Source organism: Numenius arquata, chromosome 9 (genome assembly GCF_964106895.1).
Source record: "Numenius arquata chromosome 9, bNumArq3.hap1.1, whole genome shotgun sequence".
Taxonomy (NCBI): domain Eukaryota; kingdom Metazoa; phylum Chordata; class Aves; order Charadriiformes; family Scolopacidae; genus Numenius; species Numenius arquata.
In genome coordinates, this window is record NC_133584.1 from 30,596,515 (window position 1) to 30,623,659 (window position 27,145).

Here is a 27,145-nt window from a genome sequence, read left to right on the forward strand (position 1 = left end):
AAAACCACTCACCAGCTTGAAGCGGGAGACAACGACTGGCTTCCTAATGGTGGGGCAGGAGCTCTCGCTGGTGCTTTTGCACTAAGGGTTAATTCTGAGGTTGTGGGTTATTATAGCTGTCCATGTTGTCTCAATAGCACCTTACCTTTTTGTTGCATTGTAACAAATTCCTTAGAACTAATCTAGGATCATCTGTTTCCTAATAATCGGAACTGAAACTTCAACCAACTCTCCTCCCTTTTTCAGAATCAGCCTCTGTACAGCTGATTTTCTTCATCTTTTCTTTTGCTCAACCCTTTGAGTTCTATAGGTTTTAAACCTTGTTCTGTTTTTTCTTTATTGACAATGTCTGGTCCTGTAGGATTTACTCAATGCCTGCAAACTGCAATCACGAACTTTGTAGCAGACCTTTCCAAAGACAGTTTCATATTTTTCCTGATTTTCTCTTGAGCTCAGTTTTTTTTGTAACCAGTTATTAGGACCTGTGAGTTTTGTGTAGTACTGTTTCCATGTTCCTATCAAGTTTATTTTGGCACACGATTATTGCAAGAGGAAGAGGAAAATGGTGCCATCCATAAGATTAGAGGCTTGCGAAGTTCCTTCTTTGACTGTCTCACTGTGTACCTACCACCTCTGCTGGAAAGCAAGAGGTCTCTGCTGTAAGCAGACATAAGGGCAGAGTGGCTTGGTGATAGGCAGCAATTACTAAGTCCACGTAGCAGTTAGAAGATGTGCCAGTTCTCAGCTAGGAACACCAGCACCAGCCCCTAAAATTTTAGTATCTAGAGTACATGTAACCATGACTAAACGAACACGCAAGCCCTCAGCCGGGACAACATCCAGTCAGAAGAGACGCTTCTTGGGCCTGCAGCTGGTGAGTTTTCAGCCAGCCTGAAGCTAAACTTTGGATGGGGTTACAGAGATCATGAACACATCTTCCTCTCCTTTTTCAGCATCTAGGAAGTGACTGAAATGGTGGGTAGCGCTCGTGGGGCACAACACAGGCCTGGTTCAGAAGGATGTGTTGGAGCCTCCTCAAGGGACACGAACGTTTAGACTAGGCAGAGTTCCCAGCACGCCAGCTCAGGTCCTGCATTCGCCACAAACGGGGATGCTTTGAAACTTCAGAAATGCATTTTCTCCTCTTAAACTTCACCACCAGCAAGAAAAATAAAGCCAGCTTACATACAGAGGCATACATACAGTCTCAAGTTGTAATAAAATAATTTTGTTTGAAGAAAGAAGCTTATGAAAATATTTTGGGCCTATTTTCTCCTCTAAGCAAAATAAATACAAGAAACATAACACATGGAATGCACTCTGGAAAATATATGTCATCATTCCATAATTACAACACTGCAAATAACATAGAAAAAGGCTCAATTCCTTGTCTTATAAATTACCTATATGCCATGCAGTGTTGAGGGGGAAAAAAATTGCACCAAGTATTTAAAAGATTAAATTAACTTATTGAGAGGAGTGAAAAGTGACTGTGAACCCAAGTGTCTACGGGAGAGGGTTTTTATTTCCCGCTGGTGCGTGACCCAGTCTGTGATACAGAGTAATAGCAATCTGCCGGACTGCATCTTCCATTGGGTCCAGGTGGCCCCTGCGGTCCGGGTGAGCCTGGTGTCCCCGGTGGGCCCGGCAGGCCAGCAGCTGGCAAAACAAAGCTAGAATTAGCGGAGTCCTTGACAGAGCCATGCCATGCCTGCTTTCCCTCACTGAGAGTCAGCTGCGTGCCAGCTCCTCCGCGAGAAGGCAGGTGGGTCTGACCTCAGGCTACGACCAAGCTCATGAGAACCAGGAGAAAGGCCTGTTAGTTCATCAATAACAATAGCAGAAAGGAATCTGGAGAGTTGTACCTGCAGGGCCAGGTGGTCCAGGGTTACCGGGCAGTCCAATTCCAGGCTCACCTCTTTCCCCTTTCTGTCCTCTATAACCTACACAGAATAAAGATACGAAAATAAGAGTGTCCTCTTATTATGAACAGCGATTTGTCGTATAGCTTGTTGACACAGAATTATCAAGACAGATGTAATTGGGAATACACATGCTCACTTCTTTTTCTGAGACAATTCTTATGTATTCCTTCTGGAAAATACGAGGATTTCTAGCAGTAACCATTGCATCCTCTCCTGGAGGACTCTTGCTCTGTTTGCTAGCTGGACCTTTCCCCAAGATTTTAAGTTGCCTTCCTGAAGTTCCTCTAATAAAGAACCAAATGTGTATTCTGCTCCAGTGTTACCTGTTTGATGAAGTAACGTAAAGCACAAGCCCAAAGGCCATCTGGAGTCTGACCACCTCTCCTCTGATAGCCCACCAGCTGAGAGAGACTTGACCCTCTCCGCTCTACATAAATCTTTATGTCTGCACTTTTTTTAGACTGTAAACTGGAATTTGTATGCTTCCCTACATGTGAGAGAAGGCCCACTCCCGCTCCAGCATTACAGAGCTGCTCTCACATTGAACGAGGCATCTTTAGAGCTTGGGCAGATTATGGCTTCTAGCATGCAAAGCCTACTTTGACCCAAGCACCTGCATATTGTTAACAAGGTGTGATTACTAATTATACTTTGAATATTTGCGTCAGTTTTCTTCACAGGCCATAGCTTTGTATTTATCTAAATAGCTTCTGTCTTCTTCGGTGCTGCAACTCATGCCCAACCTGTTTCTTTTTCCTTAAACTCTTTGTAAAAATAAAAAAAAAAAATTAGTTGGAAACACTCTGGTTGTTTTAGAGCAGAGGACTCATGGGCATCAGTATAACATTTTGTTCAACATTTCAAATTAAAAATCCATCTAAAAACGTAGCTTTTCTATTCAGACCATGTAACCTATGTAGGACAGGGGATTAAGGTATTTTTAAAGGAACAAATATGACACCTGCCACAACCCCTTACTTTAAAAGGGATGATAAGGAAACCCTCTTTCCTCCCCATGGGCACGTAAGGTGACATATGTTGAAGATTAATTTGCCAACTTCTGATCACATTTGGAATTAAATTTGCTCTGCTTCAGGGACTATGTATTTCCAGTCACATATGCCATTCAATAAACTTCCTCTTGTGAAGAGCTGCAACTTAGTCTGAATTAAAAGAGAAGAGTCAACGGCTGAACAGTCAGCATAGCGGTATCAATCCACCTTATGTCTCATGAAGATTAACGGGCACTGACGGAGGGATGGCAAAGGTTGTCTTGTCAGTGTACTGTGGTCTGTGGCAACACTGGTACCTTACAGGACAATTGTAAGTGCTGTGGGTACCAATTCCAGGTTGTTACAACAGGAACAATGCAGTAGGAACGGTACACAGCATTCACGCTTTCTGTTAAACACAAGCTCATTGTACACCCTGGGAGAAAGTCTGTTGCAATCATTATACACTTCCAAACAGAGCATCTTACTCAAGTCATCTTACTCTTCTCTCAGCACCCCAACGAGGCAAAGCCATTAGAAAATGCATGCAGAGTGACATGCATAACCTCAGAAAAGGAAATCAACTGTTTAAAAGCTCACAGAAACAATATTAATCATGCATTCTGGTCACTGAGTTGTGTTAAGCAGAATTATACAAGGCATATATGCACACAAGCTATATCCAGAAAAGGGAATATGCAGGTGGTTGTATTCCATTATGAATCTTGATTTTGCTCTTTAATGACCATGGTATATTTATAACTACATCAGGTTGGTTGGCTCTGAAAATCTTGTGTAATGCATAGCAGTTCCTACTGTTTGAGACACTCAATCACACAACCACGGGATCTACTACATTTCCTATTTATTATATATATATCTGTGCTTCCTAATTTACAATAGATAGTTACAGTACATTTCTCACTACAAACGCAGTTCATTTTAATTTTACAAAGTAGTGCTGCCACTTATAATTTGTTTTGCATTTCTTCAGTTAACGGAGAAAAGAGAGAAATCACATTTATGATATATCACATTTACAAGCTCCATGATAACCATTACTGTAGGTATCCACGACAATAAGGAAAAAACAACCCGCAATAGCACGAAGAGCAACCTGCCCATGCAAATGTATGACCCAGGGTAGTGTAAACCATTACTGGCTTTATCTGCATACACATGGAAAGGTGTAATTTGTACACAGTGGCAGGTACGTTCTGTTGACACTGAAGTTTAACACAAAAATACCCAGATATCTTTCCTAAAAATAAGGCTTTACTTAACAAGGTGTAAGCATATTATCAAATGGGCCTATATGTAAACCATCAGAAAAATGTAACGTGTAATTCTAGCAGGAAAATATTTGATTTTTAATGAGGTATATTTTGCTCAGAAGCAGGACCATGATTACACTTCTAGAGGATAATATCACCTTCTCTCTGAGCTCAAAGTGACAAACTTATACACAGTCAAAAGGAAAATGTTACCATACACTTTAATTAGATTTTGATTTACTGTTTTTAACATAAGGCACATATAAGATGCTGTCTGTTTTTACTGGCAGAATTACAATTCCAGTAAGAGGTACCTGATTATTCAAAAGGTGAACGCTTTAGCAAAGCCTTTCACTTGGGTTCCAGAAGTTTCGTTGTAACTCTGCAATCTAAAGGTTGTGGTATGTAAACACGAACCCAAAGTGGGTAGTACGAAGTGTTAGCAGTATGCAGCAAGTATGTATTCAAACAGATGAGCTTTCTTCTGCTCATAGACGAGTGGTGATAGCTAAAATACGGCTCTCGGTTTGGTGTTCTCCACAAACATCACGGTCAGAAGCATCGCTGCCGCAACTCCCTCAGCTCTACTTGGAAATGACACAAGCTCATGTCTATGAACTTGGAGGGAAAAAGTTCTCTCATTTAAAGAGCTCCAAAAGGTATTCCACCTATATCATAGAGACTCTCTTCTATTTGCATGGATAATTAAGCACCTGAAACTAGCATGTCAAGTATCTAGAGAAATCTGAGGTTCTTCAACACAAATATGAGGCAAAGACATTACCACAACAGGAAACAATGAGACCGAAGTATCCACTGTGTTTTACTGTGTAAATATCCTGTGTTCATAAAAACAAACAACTGCGAAGCAACAGGAAGGGTGCTAAGAGCAAAGAACAGTTTACAGGAGGTAACGCTTGAAACCAGTGCAGCTATTTCTGAGGAGTCACTGTGTCTGGACAACATCCATTACAATGGATTCCTGATGTCAGCCAAGGTTTCTAGATGCTTCCACCATGCAAATTAATAATTATAGTAAGAGATATGCATTTTACAACAGAGATCAGCAATAAAGATTAGGAATTTTGACTATTCATCACATGGTATTTTTCTTCCCTGAGCTGTGATGTTTGATTCCTCCAGGCTACCATGAGTTACGAGGACCTATAAAAAACTCCTGTTTCCTTCATTTGATAAAAAGAGTGAAGTTTAACTAAGATGTAACCTTCTTTTGTCTGTTGAGAAAAAAATGAATATTCATATTAACATAAAGGATAATATCCCAAGGTGAATTTTTTCAAATGTCCCAAATTCACTTTCTATTATATTTTTAATAATCCAGTTAAGTCAGCGGAGTTAATTGAGCTAGATCCTCTAACACATGACAAGCTGGCTGACTGCAAATGGACGACATTGTTATAGCTTGTCTATAAAGTCTTGAAATAAACTTCCTGTACAAGACATTAGCGTCCTTTAAAACACAGAGTAAACAGTTCCTCTGCTCCCCCTTAAGCAGATGCTGTACACCTCGCTGGTAACACTGCCTCAGAGTATCAGCTTGCTGATGCATATGCCATAGTTAATTTTTTAAATGAAGAAATACATATATATATATATAAAAATTCCAATCACTATTATATGAAGTCTGTTTAAATGCCAATTGCATATTTCATCATTAATGTTGCAACTCTGTTAATTTTTTGTTTGCATGCTATATTTATACTAAGACTACCATATAAAATAAAAATTATTTGTATCTGGGAAGTACCTGGGTATGAACAACCTTGCTGAAGGCCATCAGGTAACATTCTGGACTTCATTAGAAATTAATGACTCTATTCCCAAGAGTCTAGCAATTCCTTAAATATGCTTTTTGAAGACCACATCTAGACTTCCAAGACAGCATCTATGTTTTCTGCTTCTGGGACAAACCCCTACCTATCGGTTTCCTGTGCAGAAGGATGCTCTGGTGGAATCTGGCCAGGCCAGGCCAGTTCCCAAGGGAACTGACGTTACACTTGAGGTGTATGGAGGGACCCCTGCAAAGCTGCAAGTTAAGTACCTCCTTGGACACACGGTGACACCTGCCCTTCCTGCTGGCTGGCTCTGGCAGACTCTCTGCTCAGCTTGCAGCATCTCAAACTGCTCTGGAGATGCTTGTAGAGGTCCTGTTAACTGCTCTCCAAAATATCTGCTTCTTTTCACTGGCTGAACAGGACAAGTGACTGACTCGCTCTGCCAGCCCAGATGTGTATTACTGCTCACAACAAAACCTGATCAAAACCCTGGAGCTAGCAATCTGGGCTACAACCAAGCAAGAAATATAATAAGGAATATCTGGCAGTCAATACCAAATGTGTATTATGGCTCGGGGAGAAGTGCACACAGCATGCTACCTTGATGGTCTCAGCCACACATGCATGTGACATGCTTCTCCAAGAGGTCTTGTCCACTACGGCTTTTATGGCTGAAAATAAGCTGGAATATGGAAGGATACTTTTCCATCTGCTCTGAGATTTGAATTTCTTTTTACTGTTGGTATAAAAACATGCGCAGGTACAACTGGGAAAGGCATAGACAGTATTTGTAAGTGTGCTTCTCTCATGGTACTCAGCGTGTAAAAAGGAGGCAAGACAAATTTTTTGTTTTCTTTCCTTGGAGATATAATTTTATATATGTTTTGATGTATCAGAGAAGTAAATGCTTCTCACAGCTTAAGTTTTACTAGTCAAAAAAAGTATTGAGCATATTGGTAAAATAAATGGAAATCCTGTGTACACGGGGCACTACTTTTACTTTAGCATAAGGCATGAAAAAGAGGCTTTTTTTTCCCAAACATATCTATCATCTTTACTCTGGATGCTCGCTAGCTGGAAATGAAGCCTAGTACAACGTTCCACATCCAGAAGCATCTGAGACTAACCACCACATACATCATCATTGAAGTTGATTGTTTACAGTGATCTGAATATTTAGGTAATGATGAAGTCAGTGTTGTAAGATTCTAAGCCATTTATTGTTTTCCTTGATCCTTTATTCTTGTTCTTCTCATCCTGAGCTCATCACATTTTTCAAGCTTCTGTCAGGGGTTTGCGCTTATCAGTGTTAGTAAGTCTTTATTCTTCTGATAGCTTTAGGATGCACACATCTTCAGCTTTGCTCTCATGTTCTTCATTCCAGTCTGACTTGCTCTGACTCCAGAGCAGACCAAACTAACAAAAGATAATAAAGAACTACCTACAGATAAACCGCAAATTACATATTACCCACAAAATATTATTCATTGATAAATTCTTTTTTGCTTTTATTCTGTTCTCCTCCTCCTTTTGATCTCTGACAGGCTGACTCTACAGTAGAGCCCAGCTACAATGAGCCTGGATCCCTGGAAGCTAATTTTGCAGTGGAATGAGAGTCCTATACTGTCTGAATGCATTGCAATGTACGAATTACCATTTGGGTCATAGTGAAAAGCTGATTACTTTGAAACTGATTTGTGAAAATAGATCACTTCACTGTAAGAAGGATTCAGCAGTAATATTTCAATTTTCACTGCTTCTTAAAGAACAATATTTGCCTTCAGTTTTTCCTCCCTTGTGTGGTCTTAGGATCAGAGCTGAGAGCACTCAGACTTGGAGATCAAATTTTGTTACTTAAATAAGACGGTCTCTCAATATGGAACAGGATCTAAATAGTTACATTAGAGTGCTGGCATAGGTTTTCTTCCTTGTTAAAGTATTTTGGGGAAAAAAATAACCGCTACAGTAGTCTATATATCTGTCAGCTTTAGGTATCTGTCAGTAATTAACTTTATCATTTATTAGAATAAAATGCACCGATTAGGAGTTTTTAATCAGTAAAGTCCACACATCTACTATGGGTTAATATTTAGGTCTAGTCTGGAAAAACATAAGTACAGTTTTAAAAGTTAACCATTAGGAAGCTAGATAGATAATCCTTGCTTATTTAATAATCATTAGCAAGTGTATAAATATTTCAAGATACAACTCATGGGAACATTTTTTGGAATTCCTACCTTGAATTCCACGTTCTCCTGGTGGCCCTGGCAAACCATCCTTTCCTGGTGGCCCTGGTAGCCCATCTTTTCCTGGGGGCCCTGGTTTTCCATGTGCTTGGGAGGCAAGCATCGCAGCAGGCAGCTTCAGCTGGGATACAAACTGAGCCATCCTTTCTTCATTACCAAAGGGCACAAGAAAAAGTGGGTAAGAAATCTGCTAGCAAAGTACAGGAAAATAAGTAAATCCCAAAGCCCCAGCTAAAGTAAGTTTCTGAAAGTAAGGTGTTTAATTCTTCTAAATGTCAAGGCATTTAATGCTCCCGTTAAGTACTGAAGTCTTTAGTTCCAACTCAGACTCATGTCTAAGTCTTTACCCTTTGAAATAACCTGAATTAATTTGTACTAGAGCTTCTATTACAACCCTCTTTTTACTAAAGTGTTTCAGTATTTCTAATGACTCCTGACTCCTGTTCATGGAAGTACTTAAAACAGACGAACACAGAATAATTAGTACTTAACACCCCTATGAAGGGCTACCTAATATGTTTGTAACATATATTAAGTTGCAAAGTAGAGCTTAAATGCTGCAAACCATTCCTGAAATGTGCTGAAACGCTGGAAACAGCGTGAAAAAACCTATAAGTGCTCAGAAAACATTAATTGCAGAATTTCAGCATGAACTGTTGATACTAGTGGAATAAAGTGCACTTGGTAACATTTCAGTGTTCCTTAGAGGAAGACAAAACAGGTACTAACCTTGTATCTTGTCTCCTTTATATTGGATTAAAAAAAACTTAACTAAGCATTCCACAACTTAGCTGGTATTTACTGTGGTAGAGTTTTAAGATTTAAGAAAAAAAGTAGAGCAGTGAGAAGAGTGGGCATCAAACAAAAAATAAGCAAGGTGATAGAAAATAAGCAAAGTGAAACAAAGCCAAAAATAGAAGATTCGCGGGAACACTAGTGAGGTATAGAAAATGGAATAGCTATAAATACAAAAACCAATATTCCCTGTAAGCAGGACACCTTTTATATACTTTCTTTTCTGGAATAGACTAAACGCTTGTTACCATTTCATGTGAATAGGAAAAGGAGGTAACTTCAGCCAACAAACTGCTCCTGAAATACATACTAGGTTGGAGTCCTAAGGGGTAGGAGTCTGGGGAAATGTGAAAATATGCAAAATGATAGCCTTATTATAAAGTGAAAAAATGCCGGAATAGTTTAAAGTCTCAAACTTTATATGGTTTCTTTTATCCCTAAAAGTTAAAAGGTTTTGTATCCACAAATATTAATGACAAAATAGCTAAGCATATGGGAGGCATAAAAGAAGCTATTGTTAAAGATGTTCTAGCAGAAGCTTAAGACACCTACCTGAGTCACAGCTTTTCAGCCCTGACTAAGAAAATGCTGGGAAGAAAAATATTTCCTTTTCAAAGTAAGGACATCCCTGAGAAAGCTTACATAGTACAAAGGCCTTGGCTGAACGTGGTACTGCCTAAAACTGTGCCAGAAGTTGGTGGTCTGCAAAAGAGCTTTGGAGCTCAGTGGGGTTGTTTGCTGAAAATGCACAGCAGTTCAGACCTGCACAACTGAAAGCTGTCAAGCCTTTCTCTCGTTTAGATAGTCATCTGCTAAGCAGCCAAAATAATTAGATATTTCTATTGTCTCTGCTTTAATAAATCCTCAGTGTCTTACTGCATATACTGTGGGTACTTATATATATCAAATATTATTGCAGATAGACATGTATCTACAAGGATACATAGATATGTTTGCTATTATGATTTGGAGCAAACTACCTTTTAATGCTAATCTTTTAAATAAGGAAATCTTATCTTGATCTTTAAGGTCCCTTCCAACTCTAACCATTCTATGATTCTGTGATTCTATGATTCTATGAAATACTCTATTCAACAGATATTTACTTTATAATTGTTTGAACATAAAGTTAAGTAGACTTAAACAACAGTAAAACACAGCTACTAAACAACTAAGTCCAATGTAAGTTACATGACACATAAAGAAATGTATATGAAGGCTATAGGGATCTAAAACATTTAGAATAGAATTTAAGATTTATGTTTAGTTGAATAATACTTCATTTTCTTACCTTCAAAAACCTTAAGAACCTCTTGCTTGATGTATTTTTTTATTTCTTCAAGTGAAACTGGATCAGCCTGATGAGGAAACAAAAAGGTGTTATGTATCAGAAGAAACCACACAGAGGATACTTTATGTGCTAAAAAACAAAAAACAAACTGAAATTTAGCATTAAGTGTGTAAATCTTTCCTGAAAAAATAAATTATGTTAACATATTTGTGTTATTCAATTAACTGCAAAGGCCACTTTATTGCAAATACATTACAATATTGTAAAGACCACTAATAGCATAGAGTGGAAGAGGCACTTCCAGCTATCAGGATGATCAGCAAGTGATGTGTTTTGAAATCAATTTGGACAAGACAATAAGGATGTCCAATGACACCACTGTGCTTTACCTACTTTTTGCACAGCATTTCCCAACTTCTCACCCCTGTTTTGATGGGACTGTTTTGATGCAGCCAACTAACTGCATCACAGGACCGATAACTTCACTTGAAAAGGTTTTCAGAGCTTTACCCCACCTGATTGAGGGCTTCTTAGTAATTAAAAAGAACCCACAACATGTATGTGTGTGTGCACATGTGGAGGCAAACCAAGGTACGTACAACTGAAAGGAAGCATTCAATTTGTCTTTTAAATGCGGTTTCTCTTTCATTGATTTCTTTCTCATTTGCAAACATTTACACTTTAGCTCCTAAGTTTATGAAAAACTTGAAAATCAACAGTATGGAGTTGCCATATAGATTTTTCAGAAGAAAAATAACTAAAGTTTATCCATAGCACATGTTTAAAAACAAGAAAAAGTAACTACTTAATCACCTGGGTATATTTTTTCCACCTCTGCTAACTGAACACTGAAATTAACTGTTATCTTAGTTTTTCTGATACTGTGGTATTGCTCAGCTGATTTTCCACTGCTCAGCACACGCTACCTTCATATCTTCTGACTTCACAAGCAACCAAGGAAAACTTGTACTTTCTTACCAGAAATCCTGGGAGTCCTGGTGAACCTGGGGGACCCTGATGACCTGGTGATCCTGGATAGCCTCTGTCTCCTGGTGGCCCAACAGGACCCACATCCCCCTTTTCTCCTGATGGGCCAGGTTTCCCTCGTTCGCCTTGTGGACCTTTGTCCCCTGGAATACCCTGATCTCCCTGTAGAAAATAAAATCAGAAAGGAAACCATTACACACAGTGGGACAAACTAGGAAAAGTCACCCAAAAATGCTAAAAAGAAACTTCTTCCCTGTTCAGAAATAGATTTTATGAGTAATGCTGGGAAGCTGATTTTACAGGATAACCCTTGTCTCTGAAAACAGCAAGTAAGGTTTTGTTTTCCAGCACTTTTAATGTTGAAGTCAATGACAAAAAAAATAGCTTGACTCTGTAACCTACTTTTCAAGGACAGAACTTGGGTGCAGAAAGATTATAGCCCTTATACAAGGATCTAGAAGTGTTAAATATGGCATAGGTAGAATCTAGGTGCTCAAATTCCTCCAGGCACAAGGCATCAGGCTTTTTTTTTTTTTCTGTAACTTTCCCTAGAAGCTTAATATTGTATTTCTGCATGTACACAAAATTTTGGTTAAACAAAGAAACAAGTAGTACACAAATCTGTTTATAATGAGTGAACTCCTTGCAAACCACATAATTTAAAGATCAGTGCTCTGACCAGCAACAGCTTCCATCATGGGCTTAGATGGCATTTAAATTTGTTTTATTTGTGAGCATCTAAATCTTTTAGAATGACTTAATGTATTAATGTATTAGCTATTAGTTCACTGAATGACAGCTGCGGAGCAGAGTGCTGCAACTTCCACGTTCAGATTGTCGATGTACTGCTGGCAGCTCTAAAGGGTCACTGTCTGCCCTCGCTGAATCACTGCTAATATTAGGCTCCACCATAAGCAGCAAACAGCACCAAGAATTGACTACATCATTGCCAGATAAATCCAGAATCTACATTTACGAGGGGTGAATGAATGGAATTAATTACATTCTTAATCTACAGCAAGTGCTGGTAAACTGTATTCAGGTCTGAAACATCATTGACTGATAAACCAATAAAAGTGTAGTTATATTCTTAAGTCATATTTACATGACATGTAAAGACTGAAAAAAGAAAGAAAGGTAAGAATGCATATAGGAGGCTGTATAACATACTTATCACCTAGCTCTCCTCCCATCTGTATGATTTCCAGTGAGTTAGAGCTTATTACTCACTACAATTAAGCTTCACTACAAAGACCACTGTAACTTGTAATGTTTTACTGCATTAGCTTAAATCATAATGCATTCCCAATTGGAGCTTAAATTGCTCTCAGTAGAAGTATAGAGGCTCTGAACTCTGAAAGTATACCGTAAGAAAAAAACCCTAAGTGTCAAAATATGAAACCTCATCATCTCACACCTATAATTTTAACCTCTGTGGTGGGTTGACCTTGGCTGCCTGTCAGGCACCCACCCAGGTGCTCTCTCGCTCCCCCCCCTCAACAAGACAGAGGCAGAAAATGAGGTGAAAAGCGTGTGAGTCAAGATAAGGACAGGGAGATCACTCATGCACTACCATCAGGGGAAAACAGACTGAACTTGGGGAAGATTAATTTAATTTATTGTGAATTAATAACAGACCAGGATAGTGAGACCTTCCCCTCAACCCACTCCTTTTCTTCCCAGGATCAACTTTAATCCTCTCTCTTCTAACTCCTGTCCCCAGGCAGTGCAGGGGGGTGAGGAAAGGGGGTTGCAGTCAGTCCTTAACACTCTGTCTCTGCTGCTCCTTCCTTCTCACATTCTTCTCCTGCTCCAGCATGGGGTCCTTCCCATGAGATACAGTCCTTCATGAACTGCTCCAGCGTGGGTTCTTCCCACGGGCCGCAGTTCTTCAGGAATGGACTGCTCCAATCTGGGTCCCCCATGGGACACAGTTCCTGCCTGAAAACCTGCTTCTCCATGGGCTCCTCTCCATGGGCTGCAGCTCCTGCCAGGAGCCTTCTGCAGGGTGGGCTCTCTATGGGCTGCAGTTTCTTTCAGGGCACATCCACCTGGTCCAGCATGGGGTCCTCCATGAGCTGCAGGATGGATATTTGCTCCACCATTAACCTCCATGGGCTGCAGGGGGACAGCCTGCTTCACCATGATCTTCTCCACAGGCTGGAGGAAAATCTCTGCTCTGGCCCCTGGAGCACCTCCTCCCCCTCCTTCTTCACCAACCTTGCTGTCTGTTGCTTCTTTCACATTTTCACTCCTCTCCCCCAGCTGATGTGCAGCAGTTTTTACCCTTTCTATCCCACAAGCAGTACCAATGTCACTCATGGGCTCATCTTTGGCCAGCAGCAGCTCCGTCTTGGAGCCGGCTGGAATTGGCTCTGTGCGACATGGAGGCAACTAACTCCTGGTATCTTCTCACAGAGGCCACCTCTGCAGCCCTCCTGTTATCAACGTCTTGCCATGTAAACCCAATACAACCCATCAAACTGCTAACATGATCACATAATCAGGGAAGTCAGTGTCACGTGGAAATAACCCGAGTGTGATTACATTTATTGTGTTTCTCTTAAAAGACCTATCCTCCCAACACTGCAGATGCCCAATTTCCCATTTTAGTTTCTGGGCAAAGCTCTAAATATGCAGCATATGAATGATTCCCAACAAATACACAGCTAGTTTAGCTATTCAGTAGAAAAAAAAACCACAAGATATGCTGAGATACCCAAAAGACACCTGTAACTCTTGTCAAAGACTCTCAAACTTTCAACAGTCGATGTGAGCAGGAAAGGGACTGTAGGTGCACTGGGGGAACTGGAAGATCAATGTTCTGACAGAAGAGGTGTACATTTTCAGGTTTCTATAAATTTTAAGATTTACAGGAAAAAGTGCTCTGTCCTGAATACAGCTATTGTATCAGGATGTGTATTACAACACCTCGAGAAATTCAGGGCAGAGGAAGGATTCCGACTGAGAAGCAGAACTTTTGTAGTCTGTAGGGAAGAGGCTCTTTGCAACCTCCATCTCCAACTTCACTCATAGCAACCTGAAACATTATAAAAGTGAAGAACAACTGTTCTACCATATGTTATTGCCAAACTTGAAAGAGGTATAGCTTTTAATATAATTTTTAGTTCACTCACTTTTTTGGAGATTCAAGTCTGGTACAGGGAGCCACTGAACATACCATTTTGTCTGACGGTGCTTTCAAATGAGACCACACACATATGCATGCACCCACATATATAAAAAAAGCTGTCTGAAGATTACTGTACTTACAAGAAACTTTCATTAAAAACACAGTTAAGGCACAAATATACATACATAATTTCTCAGGTTTATAACCCTGCAGAGTAAGTAAAACAAGAAAACACAGAGTAAGAAAACACTGCCTCCAGTGTTTTCTTTGTGTTTGGAAGAAGTGCCTTGTAAAAATTCATAAAAATATGTCACATCTTCCTCCAGATTCCTCTTTAAACTCTTCTTCACTATGAATTGTACAAAAACCAGATTAGGACATTTATGTTTTGTGATCTCTGCCTGCTCTGCTGATATTATTCAGTCCTCTGCCTTTCTAGTGTTCTCCTGTTTTGCTTTTAATCTTGTACTAAATTATGTGCAGAAAGAGAAATTGTTTTGCCTGGGTTTCTACATGCTCTAGTGGTCCCGGTCTGTGATCAAGGTTCGCAAATAAAGCAATAAATGAGCCAGCCACTAGTACTTTAATCTGTTGTTGGAATGACTTGAAAAGAGTATTTCTGATTGGTATAAACCATATGTTTTCAACTAGTTTGTCACTCAATTTATACACTAGTAACAGTAGTGTTTAACTACTCAAAGGATGTGTAAGTTTATTTCAGCTCAGGTGACCTCTTCCTTCTTAAAAATGGATTTTACAAGGATGTATTTATATTAGACACGAAAATCTCAAGGGTTTTGTCATCCTCTCCCCAATTTTGATGCTTCTCTTTTCTATACCTGCAACAGCTGGTCTCAAACTGAAGGAGCATGTTGTATAGTATTAATAATAATGGCTGCACGAAAAGCTTGTGTTATTTTCAGTAATCATCGCAATCTCTCTCACAGATGCAGGGCTGTAATACCTGATCTAGAGAAAAAAACCCCACAAAACCAACTTCAAATTCCCCACTGATCTCTTATCCTAGACGCGTACTTCTGCTATGTATTTCATAGTTATTTTTTAGGCAGATCCCCCCTTGTTATCAACAAACCTTTTCTTTTCCTGCACAATTGTAAGGAACTGACAGCTTTCTGAAAACTGTATTCAGATACTGCATTGGGCATATTTATAACTTTCCTGTTTTGAATGGTTGTGAGAGACTTTGATTATCACTTGAGACAAAAATACTTTTGGAAATTGGTTTATTTTTTAACATGTATCTACATAGTTCTTTAAATGTATGTATTTATACTTTTTTTTTTTTTTTAAACTCCGTACAGAGAGAGCTAGATCATGACATGTTTGCCAGTGATTCCAGAAGTGAGAGCAGATTCAGGCATCTGTGACCTCTCAGAGACAAAGCATATATCCATATTTACATCTATGGCTACATATACATGTGTGTATGTATGTCACCAATGAGATGACAATGAATACAATCTCTTCTTTCACCCTAAAGCCTCCCAAATTTCACTCTGCTGAAGAGACCTAAGGTTCCCTGTCTCTCACAGACTTTTTCAGTGTTTTCTTCCCTGCTAAAAGGGACAGATTAGTCCCTGTAAATGAATCCTAGCTCCTCAGCATAACGTGTAGTTCAGGACTACTCAAGTTCTCCGGTGCTGCATGGTCTGGCCAGTTGCAAAGAGTGTTGCCAAACCCTGGTAAACTCTTTCAAGGACGTAGCTTTAGATGGGATCGGTGATTCAAGGTCATGCACTTACAGGTCCAGCCTCTTTCTCTGTATGTGTACAGTAATATTTACAGAGCATTCAAATACGTTGTCACTAAGAAGGTCAAGGCTGAGCAACATAACAGTACACAGTAGGTGGTACAATAAGAAGGTTCTTACATTTCATTTGTGCCCTGAAAAGGCAGGAGCAGAACATTGCAAACCATTAATTCCTGTAAAGGACAATTATTATAATAATGGTGAAAACCTCACGTCTTCTCAGTGTCATAAAGTAGCATATCTTTTTCCAGATTATATAGGGAGGTGCTTTTCTTATTTATCAAATAAATATGGCATCAATCATATTAGGACATCAGGGCTTTAATAAAGTTATAAGAGAAGCAGGGCATGCGCTAGGATTTTCTTTGCTCTAGCAAAATAACAATCACCTCTCACTTCCTGTGATGACTCCTGCCCACCATGATCTCATTCACTACCATGAACAGAGCTGTCTAAATGGTTTCGCAAGCAGTAAGGTATTGCACTGGCATTCCTGCTGCCTAAGTGTAACAAGCTTGTTTAACATAAAACATGATTTGTGTTTGTGACATACGAAGCTCCCAGGAAAACTTTATAGCTCTTGCAAAGTGTGATAGCATCACAATGAGATTAGCTACTTTCTAATTTTCATTCTATTGATCAATTTACACTGTCTGGGCCAACTGTGTTAGAAAGTCTGTAAAATGCATTTTTCCTGTAAATGCAGAAACCAATTCAACTCTAATTTCTTCAAGTGGTGTCTAGGACTAAACCTTTTAGTTTAATGCTTGAAGTTCAAAGAAAATTAATTTCTTGGGTTTGCCTGTAAAGTGTGCACTAATGAGGTGCCTAGATGCTCAGTAAAAGGAAAAAAGTTATTAAAACAAAGGACTTACACGTTCTCCTTTGGGCCCTCGGTCTCCTGGTCTCCCCACAGCACCCTGAAAAATTTTTTTGAAAAAGGATAAACACATCACTTAAAGGCTTTGTTGTATATTCATCTGTTAGCAGAACTGAAAGCAACTACCTAGAATGAACAGCTATTGAATATGTGAAGAATAAAATAAACTAGTATGCAAAAGTATGTTTTCCTACCGGAGGACCTGGCAATCCATCTTTTCCATTGACTCCCTACAAGAAAAACAAACATCTTTTAAAGAATTATGGTTATGTAGAAGTTTTTAAGAATATAAAGAATAAAGATCAAAAGTTTCATGCTGGTATCAGTACATGTTCTGAAGTTGTGGAGGCAGTAGCTTGTGTGGTTAAATTATTGAAATACATATGGAATCATAGAATTGTTTTGGTTGGAAAAGACCTTTAATATCATCAAGTCCAACCATTAACCTAACACTGCCAAGTTACCACTAAACTGCATCTCTTAGCACTACATCTACCCATCTCTTAAGATACCTCCAGGGATGGTGATTCAACCACTTCCCTGAGCAGCCTGTTCTAATGTTTGACAAGCATTTCAGTGAAGAAATTTTTCCTAATATCCAATCTAAACTTCCCCTGGCACAACTTGAGGCCATTTCTTTTTGTCCTATCGTCTGTGACTTCAGAGAAGGGACTGACCCCCACCTTGCTACAAGGTAGTTGTAGAGAGCGATAACGTCTCCCCTCAGCCTCCTTTTCTCCAGACTGAAAAACCCCAGTTCCCTCAGCCTCTCCTCACAAGACTTGTTCTCCAGACCCCTCACCAGCTCCATTGCCCTTCTCTGGACACACTCCAGCTCCTCAATGTCTTTCTTGTAGTGAGGGGCCCAAAACTGCACACAGTTTTCAAGGTGCAGCCTCACCAGTGCCGAGTATGGGGAGACAATCATTTCCATAGTCCTGCTAGCCACACTATTCCTGATACAGGCCAGGATGCTGTTGGTCTTCTTGGCCACCTTATATTCAGCCGCTGTTGACCAACACCCCTAGGTCCTTTTCTGCCACACAGCTTTTCAGCTATTCTTCCCCAAGCCTGTAGCACTGCATAGGGTTGTTGTGACCCAAGTGCACTTGGCCTTGTTGAACCTCATCCCATTGGCCTTGGTCTATTGATCAGCCTGTTCAGATCCCTGTGTAGAGCCTTCCTACCCTCCAGCAGATCAACACTCACATCCAACTTGGTGTCATTTGCAAATTTACTGAGGGTGCACTCGATCCCCTTGTCCAGGTCGTTGATAAAAATATTACAAAGAACAGACCCAATACTGAGCCCTGGGGAACACCACTGTGACCAGCTGTCAACTGGATTTAACTCCATTCACCACAACTTTTTGGGCCCAGCCATCCAGCCAGTTTTTTACCCAGCAAAGAGTGAGTCCATCCAGGCCATGAGCAGCCAGTTTCTTCAGGAGAATGCTATGGGAAACAGTGTCAAAAGCTTTACTAAAGTCTAGGTAGACAAATAGTTTTGAAGCATGTGAAAGCTCGGGGCCATACCGAACTGCAAGAACACTACATTTGAGCTGAGAGCAGTGCAAAAAAAAGATAAAAATCTTTCACATCAAGATGCGCATCAACTTTAATGAGCACGCATCTTTAAATGAAAAGTTATATGGGAATTCTGCAAGCATGTGGAATACGGACCTGTACATGTACTTTTCCAGTCCTGGCTAGTCACTATGCAACCATAAAAGAGATTGCTCTTATTTTGGATATTGGCACTGATGTCCCATTAGCCCTCTGCTGTTACAGAGATTACACCTTAATCTCTGTGGCCAGATCCATTCCTTGGTCCTTAGGACCTGTGGCACAGCAGAGCTTCACTCTCCTAGGACTTTCCCTTGCCAAAAGAGGGTGGTTTCATTCATACCACCTCCTGTAAACTGTCCCAGGGCCACATTATCCCCCAAACTGGAATATGGCATTATCTCAGAGGGTGCTAGTTGGCATGGACCAAAATGATGTCAGAGAGTACATCAACAATCGCAGAACACCAGATAACTGCAAGATTAATGCTCTGGCACTGTTTAATTTACCAGGATATACATGAATCTGCACATGCAGCAAACTCACTGCTATTTTGCTGAGTGAGAAAGAAGGATTTGCATGAGCACAGACACCAGGAATATTTTCTTCCCTTTCATACTGCAAAGTGGGATTTTGCCAGATTAGGCACCTTGGGCCAATTTGCTGCTGAAGTTACAAAAAAATTGTCTCTTCTTTCAAGACAGAAGCATACTGTGGTGACGTGCTAACAAACGGAAAGAGTTTGTTTCTCATGATGGTCCCTGAAACACCAAGTGTAGGGGGAGATAATGAATTCTGTGCTACCCTAGCTGAACCACTTCTGGAATATAAACTAGGTTATTTTAAACCAGCTCAGACAGCGCTGACTACACTGCTGTCTCACTTTTATTAAATAAAGAGGTCAGATTAGACATATCCTAAGTGAACAATAAATGCTTCAGCCGCAGTGCTGCATCACCTACACAAAGAACAGTTACGAAGTTTATTCAGAGTCATGAAGCACACACTTCTCTATCTAAACTGAAACCATTCTGTCACCCCATCCTTTATAGACTGCTTTGAGTGTCTGGGTTAATATTCTCCTTCTGAAAAAATGTGAGAGGATCCTTTATGTCAACAGGATCCAAAGGACCCTCATAAGACCTTTAAAGGTAACATGTCAGTAACATTAACTGTTAAAACACCACAATACCAGGAATACTGGATGGTTAATAATGGGCGCTGTAGCTCTAGGTGTTCTTCAAATGTTATAAAATTGCTTACTGGTTTTCCTTGTGGCCCCTCTGGCCCTGGGAAGCCTATATCTCCTATAGGTCCTCTTTCACCCTGAGAAAGAAGAAAACACACATATAAATCTGCATGTAAAATCTTGCATTCAGTGTTTGAAATATTTGTGTATTATCCTAAGAGTCCAGAACTCAAATCTGCACTTACAGGTTCCCCTGGCATTCCTGGGGACCCGGGAGATCCTGGCTTTCCCTGCAAAAAGACAACATTACAAATTCAAATTAATAGGAAGCAAAACATAATTTCTCTTAGGTCAAAAATAAGAGACAATATATATTTGAGTGAAATATTCATGTTACATCTCAATAAATGCTTTAAGAGAGGAAAAAGAAATATTTTATCAGATTTTTTTAACCTTTGTGCCATGTTCACCTGGCTCTTTTGTACAACATAACTCAATCACTTGGTCTTCTTTGCCCTTTCTGAATACTGACTTAATGTTTTCATGAAATTTTCTTTTACAACACCATGATTTCCTTCTCAAGAAGTCATAGTCAGATCAAAGTTTATCCCTGTATATGTGAAATCAAGATTTTCTTTTCCCCCTCAGGCACTTCCTAATTCTGATTTTTATAAAAGTGGATTAATTACTGACTTAACACCTTTTGCAAATTTTCTTCATGCTTTTTGGCCACTTTTATTGTCATTTTATGTTCAGCTTGCCAGAATTCACAATCCTTTCTCATCTTGTCATTTAGATGCTGATTTTAAATATCTATTTTTTTAAATGATGCCTTGCTTTTAACAACCTATCTTGTTCAGCCCCAGACAAGAATCTATTACCCTGAATCTACATTTCCTGGAAATTTCCTTAGACAAGATCCTCAGCTGACTTGTACAAATGAGGGATCTAACAAATCAACACCGGCAACAGCTTCAGGACCAACAGGACTATAAAGAGTCATGCAGAGAAAATAGGCATTGGTGGCAATCCTTGCAGAATCTCAGTCCAAGCTTCCCTCATAATCCTGCTCAGCCAAAAAAACAAAGCTAAAATGAGAGGTTTGTATTCCCAAATTGGGAAAAAGGTTCAACAATTCAATCTAGTGAATCATAGAATCAATAGGGAATAATACCAGGTGAGGAGGACAAATTCTCTTCCAGCCAGATATGTGGATATATTTCAAAATATCTTCCCAGACTACTAAAAAATAGTGTCTCTCATAGCTTTATTAATTTTTTAATTAAAATTGCTTAGCATAAAATGTTAAAGCAAATAATTTAATTCAGTGGATTTTATTAGATTGAAGTGTAATCTACAGAATGAAAGTCCATCAGTGATAAAGGGAACTCATAAGTGTATCATATCCAGATAGCATAGACAGCAACAAGACTAAGATTTGGAACATATCCTGTGGGAAATACACAGGGAATGAACAATTGTGATCATCCTAGCCAGCTACTGCTTTATTGATTCACAGCATGAAATACATTTCAGAACAACAAACTCTGAAACTCTTACACAGGTTATAAAACTCAGAGAAATACTTCTCTTTTCCCCTTAAATGTGCAATTTTACCTTGTTTTAGGAGAACTTAACTAAATTAAGCTATTTAAGCTGACGTTCTCTCTTGGAACTCACAGTAAATAGACTAATATCAGTGGCTAATAGAAATAGATTGCATAGACAAAAACTTCTTATTTCATGAAGCACATATTTATAATTTAAAAACAGCTCCTGAATGGATTGGTAGCTGCCCAAATTTAATAATAAATGTATCTGCATATAAATAACGCCATATTGCTTCCTGAAATATGGATAAACTTTTTTATTAAACTGTGAATGCAATCTAAAGAAAAGCTGTCTTCATTTCCTTTAAGAACACAAACAAATAATTATAATTTCAATTTATCATTAGTTACATTTGTTTTCACCTACAACAAAGTTTCTGGATGACTTTCAGAAACTTCTCTGAATACCATCTGTAAACAGCTGACAAAGCATTCCCTTAAAGCAAATGTTTGATTGAATTGATAAGCAGAACCTTGTGGATTGCAATAACTAATGTTCAGAATTTTTGTGATAGAAAGATGCTCAGAAATTTGCGCATGCCCAGGAACACAGAAAATGTCTTTATCTATATTAAACTGAGGCAATGAGAAGAACCTCATACGCTTTCTTAACTAAGCATATGCAGCTTCAAATTCCAGCTTTATCATGTATTCACACCATTCCCTCCTGTCATTTTAATAATAATATGAACCCTCAGTGGTATTAAAACTCTAATCTCTTTAGGAAAAACACATCGTTTTCATACCTGCCTATAAAGCATTAGCCAAATTCTGGCGTTCCACAAACAGTGATTGAGATTACAGCTCAGCACCTTGCTTGACCTGTTTTTGCAGCTTCTAACAAACTGAGTTTCTTTAATGAATATACATACCGGTGTCCCTGCTACTCCTGGTGTGCCAGCTGGTCCACGGTCACCCTGAAAAAAAGATAAATGGTAACACTTATGCCAGAAATTTGTTTGTGGATTCCCATTAAAACCTGAGGAAGGATTGTTCAGTGAACTGAAAATGAGGACAAGAGCCAGGCTCTGCTAAATGCTAATATTTAGCTCTGCCACTGACTCATTTTACAAACTTGAGCAAGTAACTTAAATCCTTTGTTTAGGTTCTCTTGTATAATGTCATAATTTCCATGCCATCCCTTATACTCTGCTTGAGACCTTCCTTGAAAAGGGATGGAAAGTCCCTGACTTATCTATAGTTTTCCAAATAGTTATCATTTGTGGTCATGACAATGACCAAAATTCACATAGGGTAATTCACTATCATATCAACATCCCCATATTTAAGATATATATTTAAGAAGTTTTTGCCTTCCCACTACCCAGTCATCCATTTGCTGCAAGTCAGCATCCTTGATTTGCTTCTGCCATCGTCTTTTCAGGGCAAAGTTTCTCCTTTTAGCGTACAGTCACCTTCACCTTCGCTTTAAGCTAAGAGCTTTTGTACTGAAGCTGACGAGTTACAGGCACAAATTCATCTTTCTCTCCTGAGAGGACTATAACCCAAAGCAGAGAGAAGGAGCTCACCAGTGGTAATGCTCGACACAGAGAGTTTTGCCGTAACCCACTGCTGACATGTATTGTCTGTAACGCGACGCTCTGCTAGTGTTATGTTGGTAAAAAATGTAAGAAGAAAAATCAGGCTCCTAGTTTCTATAATTGCGTCAGAAAAGTCCCAGCACAATTAAAGCCATACTAACAGGAGGATATTTTTGTGAGATGAATTTATGTTACCTGGAACTGTTGTGCAAAAGCTCCGCCAACACATGCTACAGCCGTGTTCTGTTGTGCAGAAGAACCCCAGGAGATGTTGGGATTACTGGTTTCTGTTCTTATACCTAACTCTGATTTGTCTTGTTCTTGTAATTTTGTTCAGGTAGCACAGTGACAATGCTGGAGGCTAAGAGATGTCACCTAATGCAAGTTCACCCCTCAGTGGACACAACATGCACCTCAGGACACTCGAGCATCGAGGAACTGTAGCACGGCATGTTGGCTAGAGCACTGCACTGTGTCCCTGTGGTTATTCTGAACCCAGAACTGGTATCGTGGTGTTTTCCCTATTTGCTGGCTGAGACAGCGAAGCCAGAAATTCATGACACCTCCCTTGCAACATTTTTGTTTTATTCTGATCCTTTCAGCAACATTACTCCCAGCAGAGCTGCACAAACCACTGTATCAGCACAGCTGAGAGAAGGGACATTTTACCCTGAGGACACAAAGTTCATGAAATTACAGCCAACATTGTCTGTGGAACACGGCATTCTGCTACACAGATGTACCTAATAGATGAAAATTAAAAACCAGCATGTACTACACTGTTGGGACTGGCAGGCAAGACTCTGGGATTATGTTGATTTGTTTGCACTAGAAATGTGGAATTTTGACCAAATTTAGTTACGGAAAGGATATTTTCACTTTGGGCAAGGGCCAAACACTCGCTTAGCGTGTTTATACGATCTGCTCCATTGCTTATTCCCTTTATTTAATTCTGGCCCCCACTTTGTCTCAGTTAGACCTGTAATATCTCGTTGTGTTTGTTTAATCTGAAATCAGACTAGTCTTTAATTGCTTATAAATTGTAGTCTTCCAGAGCAAGAACCATCTCATGTAATTTAAACACCTAGTATAGACATCTACCTTAGATCTTGTCACTCCCTACTTTCTGCACAAGTAGGAGTAATGCACAGTCATACTGAGAGAAACTTTTCATTTACATTGCTTTTTGATGAAAAAATAGTATGTAAAAAAAAAAAATAGTATATAACACGTAATTCAAAAAGCTGAATAAATATTCCATGTAAAATAAAACACCTATTTTTTCTTCTTAAATTTCAAAGATAGTGGCCAAAATCAAACTATTTTCACTGACAGAAAATATTTTTATGGATTTTTTCTTTTCTCTGCTGATTTTTTTTTTGTACTTTGCCATATTTACAAATGAATACCAAAATCTTGAAATTTTTAGCATTTCATGACAAGTTCTTCTCTAAATTCATATCAGCCTCCACAACTAGTAAGTGAAAGGCTGAAACATGCAACCAGCTGAAGGAAAGGATCATTTCCTAGCACTGGAATGCAGACTAGAACTACAAGAAGGAGCTGGAGAATATATTACGGTTTGGGATGTGCTATGGTGCCTTCATACATGTAGTACAAAGTGCAAGAAAAGCAAAACAGAAACAAGGGGCCTTTTCAGAGTAATGAGGAACAGTCTGAGAAAAGAGGCAAACAGTCTCTCCTTCTATTTCTACTCTTCTATATTTTTACACTCATCTGAAATAGTCTTTTTTTTTATGGAAATCTTGCATGCACAAGGTCTAGACTAATTCAGGTACAAACTTCTCTTCAGATCTGTAGCTATGCTGTAAGCCTTAGAACAAGACAGACTGTAAGCATAAGACAATGTTCAAGAGAGAACAAGAACCAGTGACCGTGTTCCTAAGTGGAACACATTAACAATATTACTATCAAGTAATATCATTATATATAGTATATACAATATACAATATAGTATGTAGTAGTATCCTATCAAGTTAAGAAAAGCAAATATGACAAGATCTACACACAATTTTCCATTTGGGGAAAATGAAATTTTATGTTTGTTGAGTATATGATTTAGATCCATGGTAGAGCAAAAAAAAGGAAATGCAGATAAAAATCAGATAAAAATATTTTTCAAACAGAAACATTAACTTACACAAGAAAAATTAAAACCAAACAAGGTTTGAGAAAACATTTAGCTGCAGATAGCTGCCACCAAGAAGCTATAAGGTTTTTATAAGAGTCCTACCTTTTCCCCTGGGAGTCCTTCCAGTCCTGGTAATCCCATTGGTCCTGGGTCTCCCTGATTATTTTTTTTAATTAAAAAGTATTACATACATTAGAATTTCTGTACTCTACATGAGAAATGTTGAGCAGCAAGCAACAGCAGATTGAGATTAGTAAAGCAGCAAATCAGCTAATTAAGTTTTCCCAGAGGCAGTGTGTGAATATTTCGATCAATGTTTTTAATTTTAATGAAGAATGTAGTCCAGAAGACTCCCCTCCAGTGTTCTTGCAAGCCAGGATCAGCTCTGAAGCACCTCTGGTTGGCCCAGGGTGTAGCCCCAGGGTGTAGGCATACGCTGTCAACCAGAGAACCAACCCCCAAGCAATTCTGTGCTCTGCTGAACGCTTACTCTGCAGCAAGGGACACACAGACTGGGTGCCTGTGTAGGTCTTCAAGTTTTGAAAGAAAACCAGAAACATGCTCCACTGGAGAAATCAGTTTAATGTGTAGAGTGGGGAGGCCCTTTTAATTATTTTTCTTTTTTTTTTAAAGAAAATAAATAATTTACCACAGAGATTTAAACTACAGCCAACAATTCTAGTATTTTAGTAATTCTCAGTTAAATCAAGCGCCACAGCAAATTCCTGTCTGGATTTCATGAAGTCTCTGGCAGATCTCACTTTTCATACCTAAACTCTGTTTGGGAGATGGTGCTTCCTGAGTAGGAAGTGGATGCTGGTACAGAAAGACATATTGGTGAAACAAAAAAATGAGGCCTTGTCACTTTTTTTTGAAAATAGATTAATCAGCTCATTTAGGAAAGTATCTCACAACTCCATGTTTTGCTGTGAGTGCCGAGGGGTTCTGTTTTGGGTTTCTTATTGTCCTTGAGGAGCACAGTTATCACAGTGGTTCATACATCAAAGTTCAGTTTTTCATGTAGCTGGCTCTCCATTAACAATTGGCAAGGAATCAAACATGGCCCTAGGCCCTGCACATGTTGGTTAAATGGAGAATATGTACCTTCATGATAGAGGAACTCTTAGCCAGCTCTTAAAAATGCTACTTTCCCATACCACTTTGGTCTTGGCTGGGTTAGTCTAAGCTACCTACACTTAATTCTGCTGCTATTTGTGTGTAGATACTGTGCCTGCAGTGATGTGAAATAAGATGCAACTAAATGGTACTTGCATGCTGCTTTCATGAGCAGAGACATTTCTCAGTAGTTTCACAGTGATACTGAAGAGAAAGACTCCATGATATGGACCCAAGTCAGAAGACAAGAACCCTTCAACAGGAGAAGACACTCATAATCTTCCAAATACTGTGGCCTGATGTGTTCAGACAAGGCCAGTCTCTAGTGACATTTAAACAGACTATGTATTATGCTCTGACCTGATTTTTTTACTACCAGGCATCCAAGATGTTGGCTGAACTATCTCCTTATTTATTTTGCCCAAAACTAACACTCTGAAGACAGGACAGCAACTGGAGAGGTCAAGTGTCAGCTTCTTGGTGTTGAATGAACTCCTGAATGTGTTAAGGAACTCTGTCAGTATTTCTCTGAAGTAGTAATTTGTTTCATTAGCAGTAGACATAGCTGTTCTTTGCTGGAAGGGACATGATTTCATTTCAACAATGATCTCTCCAATATTTTTCAGGGTTTCCTCATCTTTATCAAGTAGAAAATTCGTCAGCAGATCATGGGGAACACAGTCTGACAGGGCACAATTTTCTTTCCTAACTAGCTCAGCTTCTACTGCTTTTATCAGCAAATTCTTCTCATCAGTTTCCATTAGCTGACACCTAGTACTCATCCTGATTTGGTCATACTGCCTGAAGTTCCCAAGGGGTCTGCAGGACACAGTTCTACCACACTGAGGATGAAGGAGCAGTACCTGTTTCGCTGCCTTGCAG

General features: G+C 39.3%; 1 protein-coding gene across 1 annotated transcript in view; it reads right to left on the bottom strand.

The window, feature by feature from the left end:
• Positions 1-287: 287 nt before the first annotated feature.
• COL19A1 (collagen type XIX alpha 1 chain) overlaps positions 288-27,145 on the bottom strand; it is a 210,647-nt gene continuing 183,789 nt past the window's right edge. Inside the window, exons 40-50 of the mRNA XM_074153019.1 lie at positions 25,250-25,303; positions 22,327-22,371; positions 20,090-20,134; positions 19,919-19,981; positions 17,285-17,320; positions 17,086-17,130; positions 11,298-11,468; positions 10,320-10,386; positions 8,225-8,380; positions 1,866-1,943; positions 288-1,659 (exon numbers count right to left, since the gene is read on the bottom strand). Coding sequence (XP_074009120.1) covers positions 1,523-1,659; positions 1,866-1,943; positions 8,225-8,380; positions 10,320-10,386; positions 11,298-11,468; positions 17,086-17,130; positions 17,285-17,320; positions 19,919-19,981; positions 20,090-20,134; positions 22,327-22,371; positions 25,250-25,303 — 897 coding nt within the window. The 3' untranslated portion in view covers positions 288-1,522. The remainder of the gene's footprint in view (positions 1,660-1,865; positions 1,944-8,224; positions 8,381-10,319; positions 10,387-11,297; positions 11,469-17,085; positions 17,131-17,284; positions 17,321-19,918; positions 19,982-20,089; positions 20,135-22,326; positions 22,372-25,249; positions 25,304-27,145) is intronic.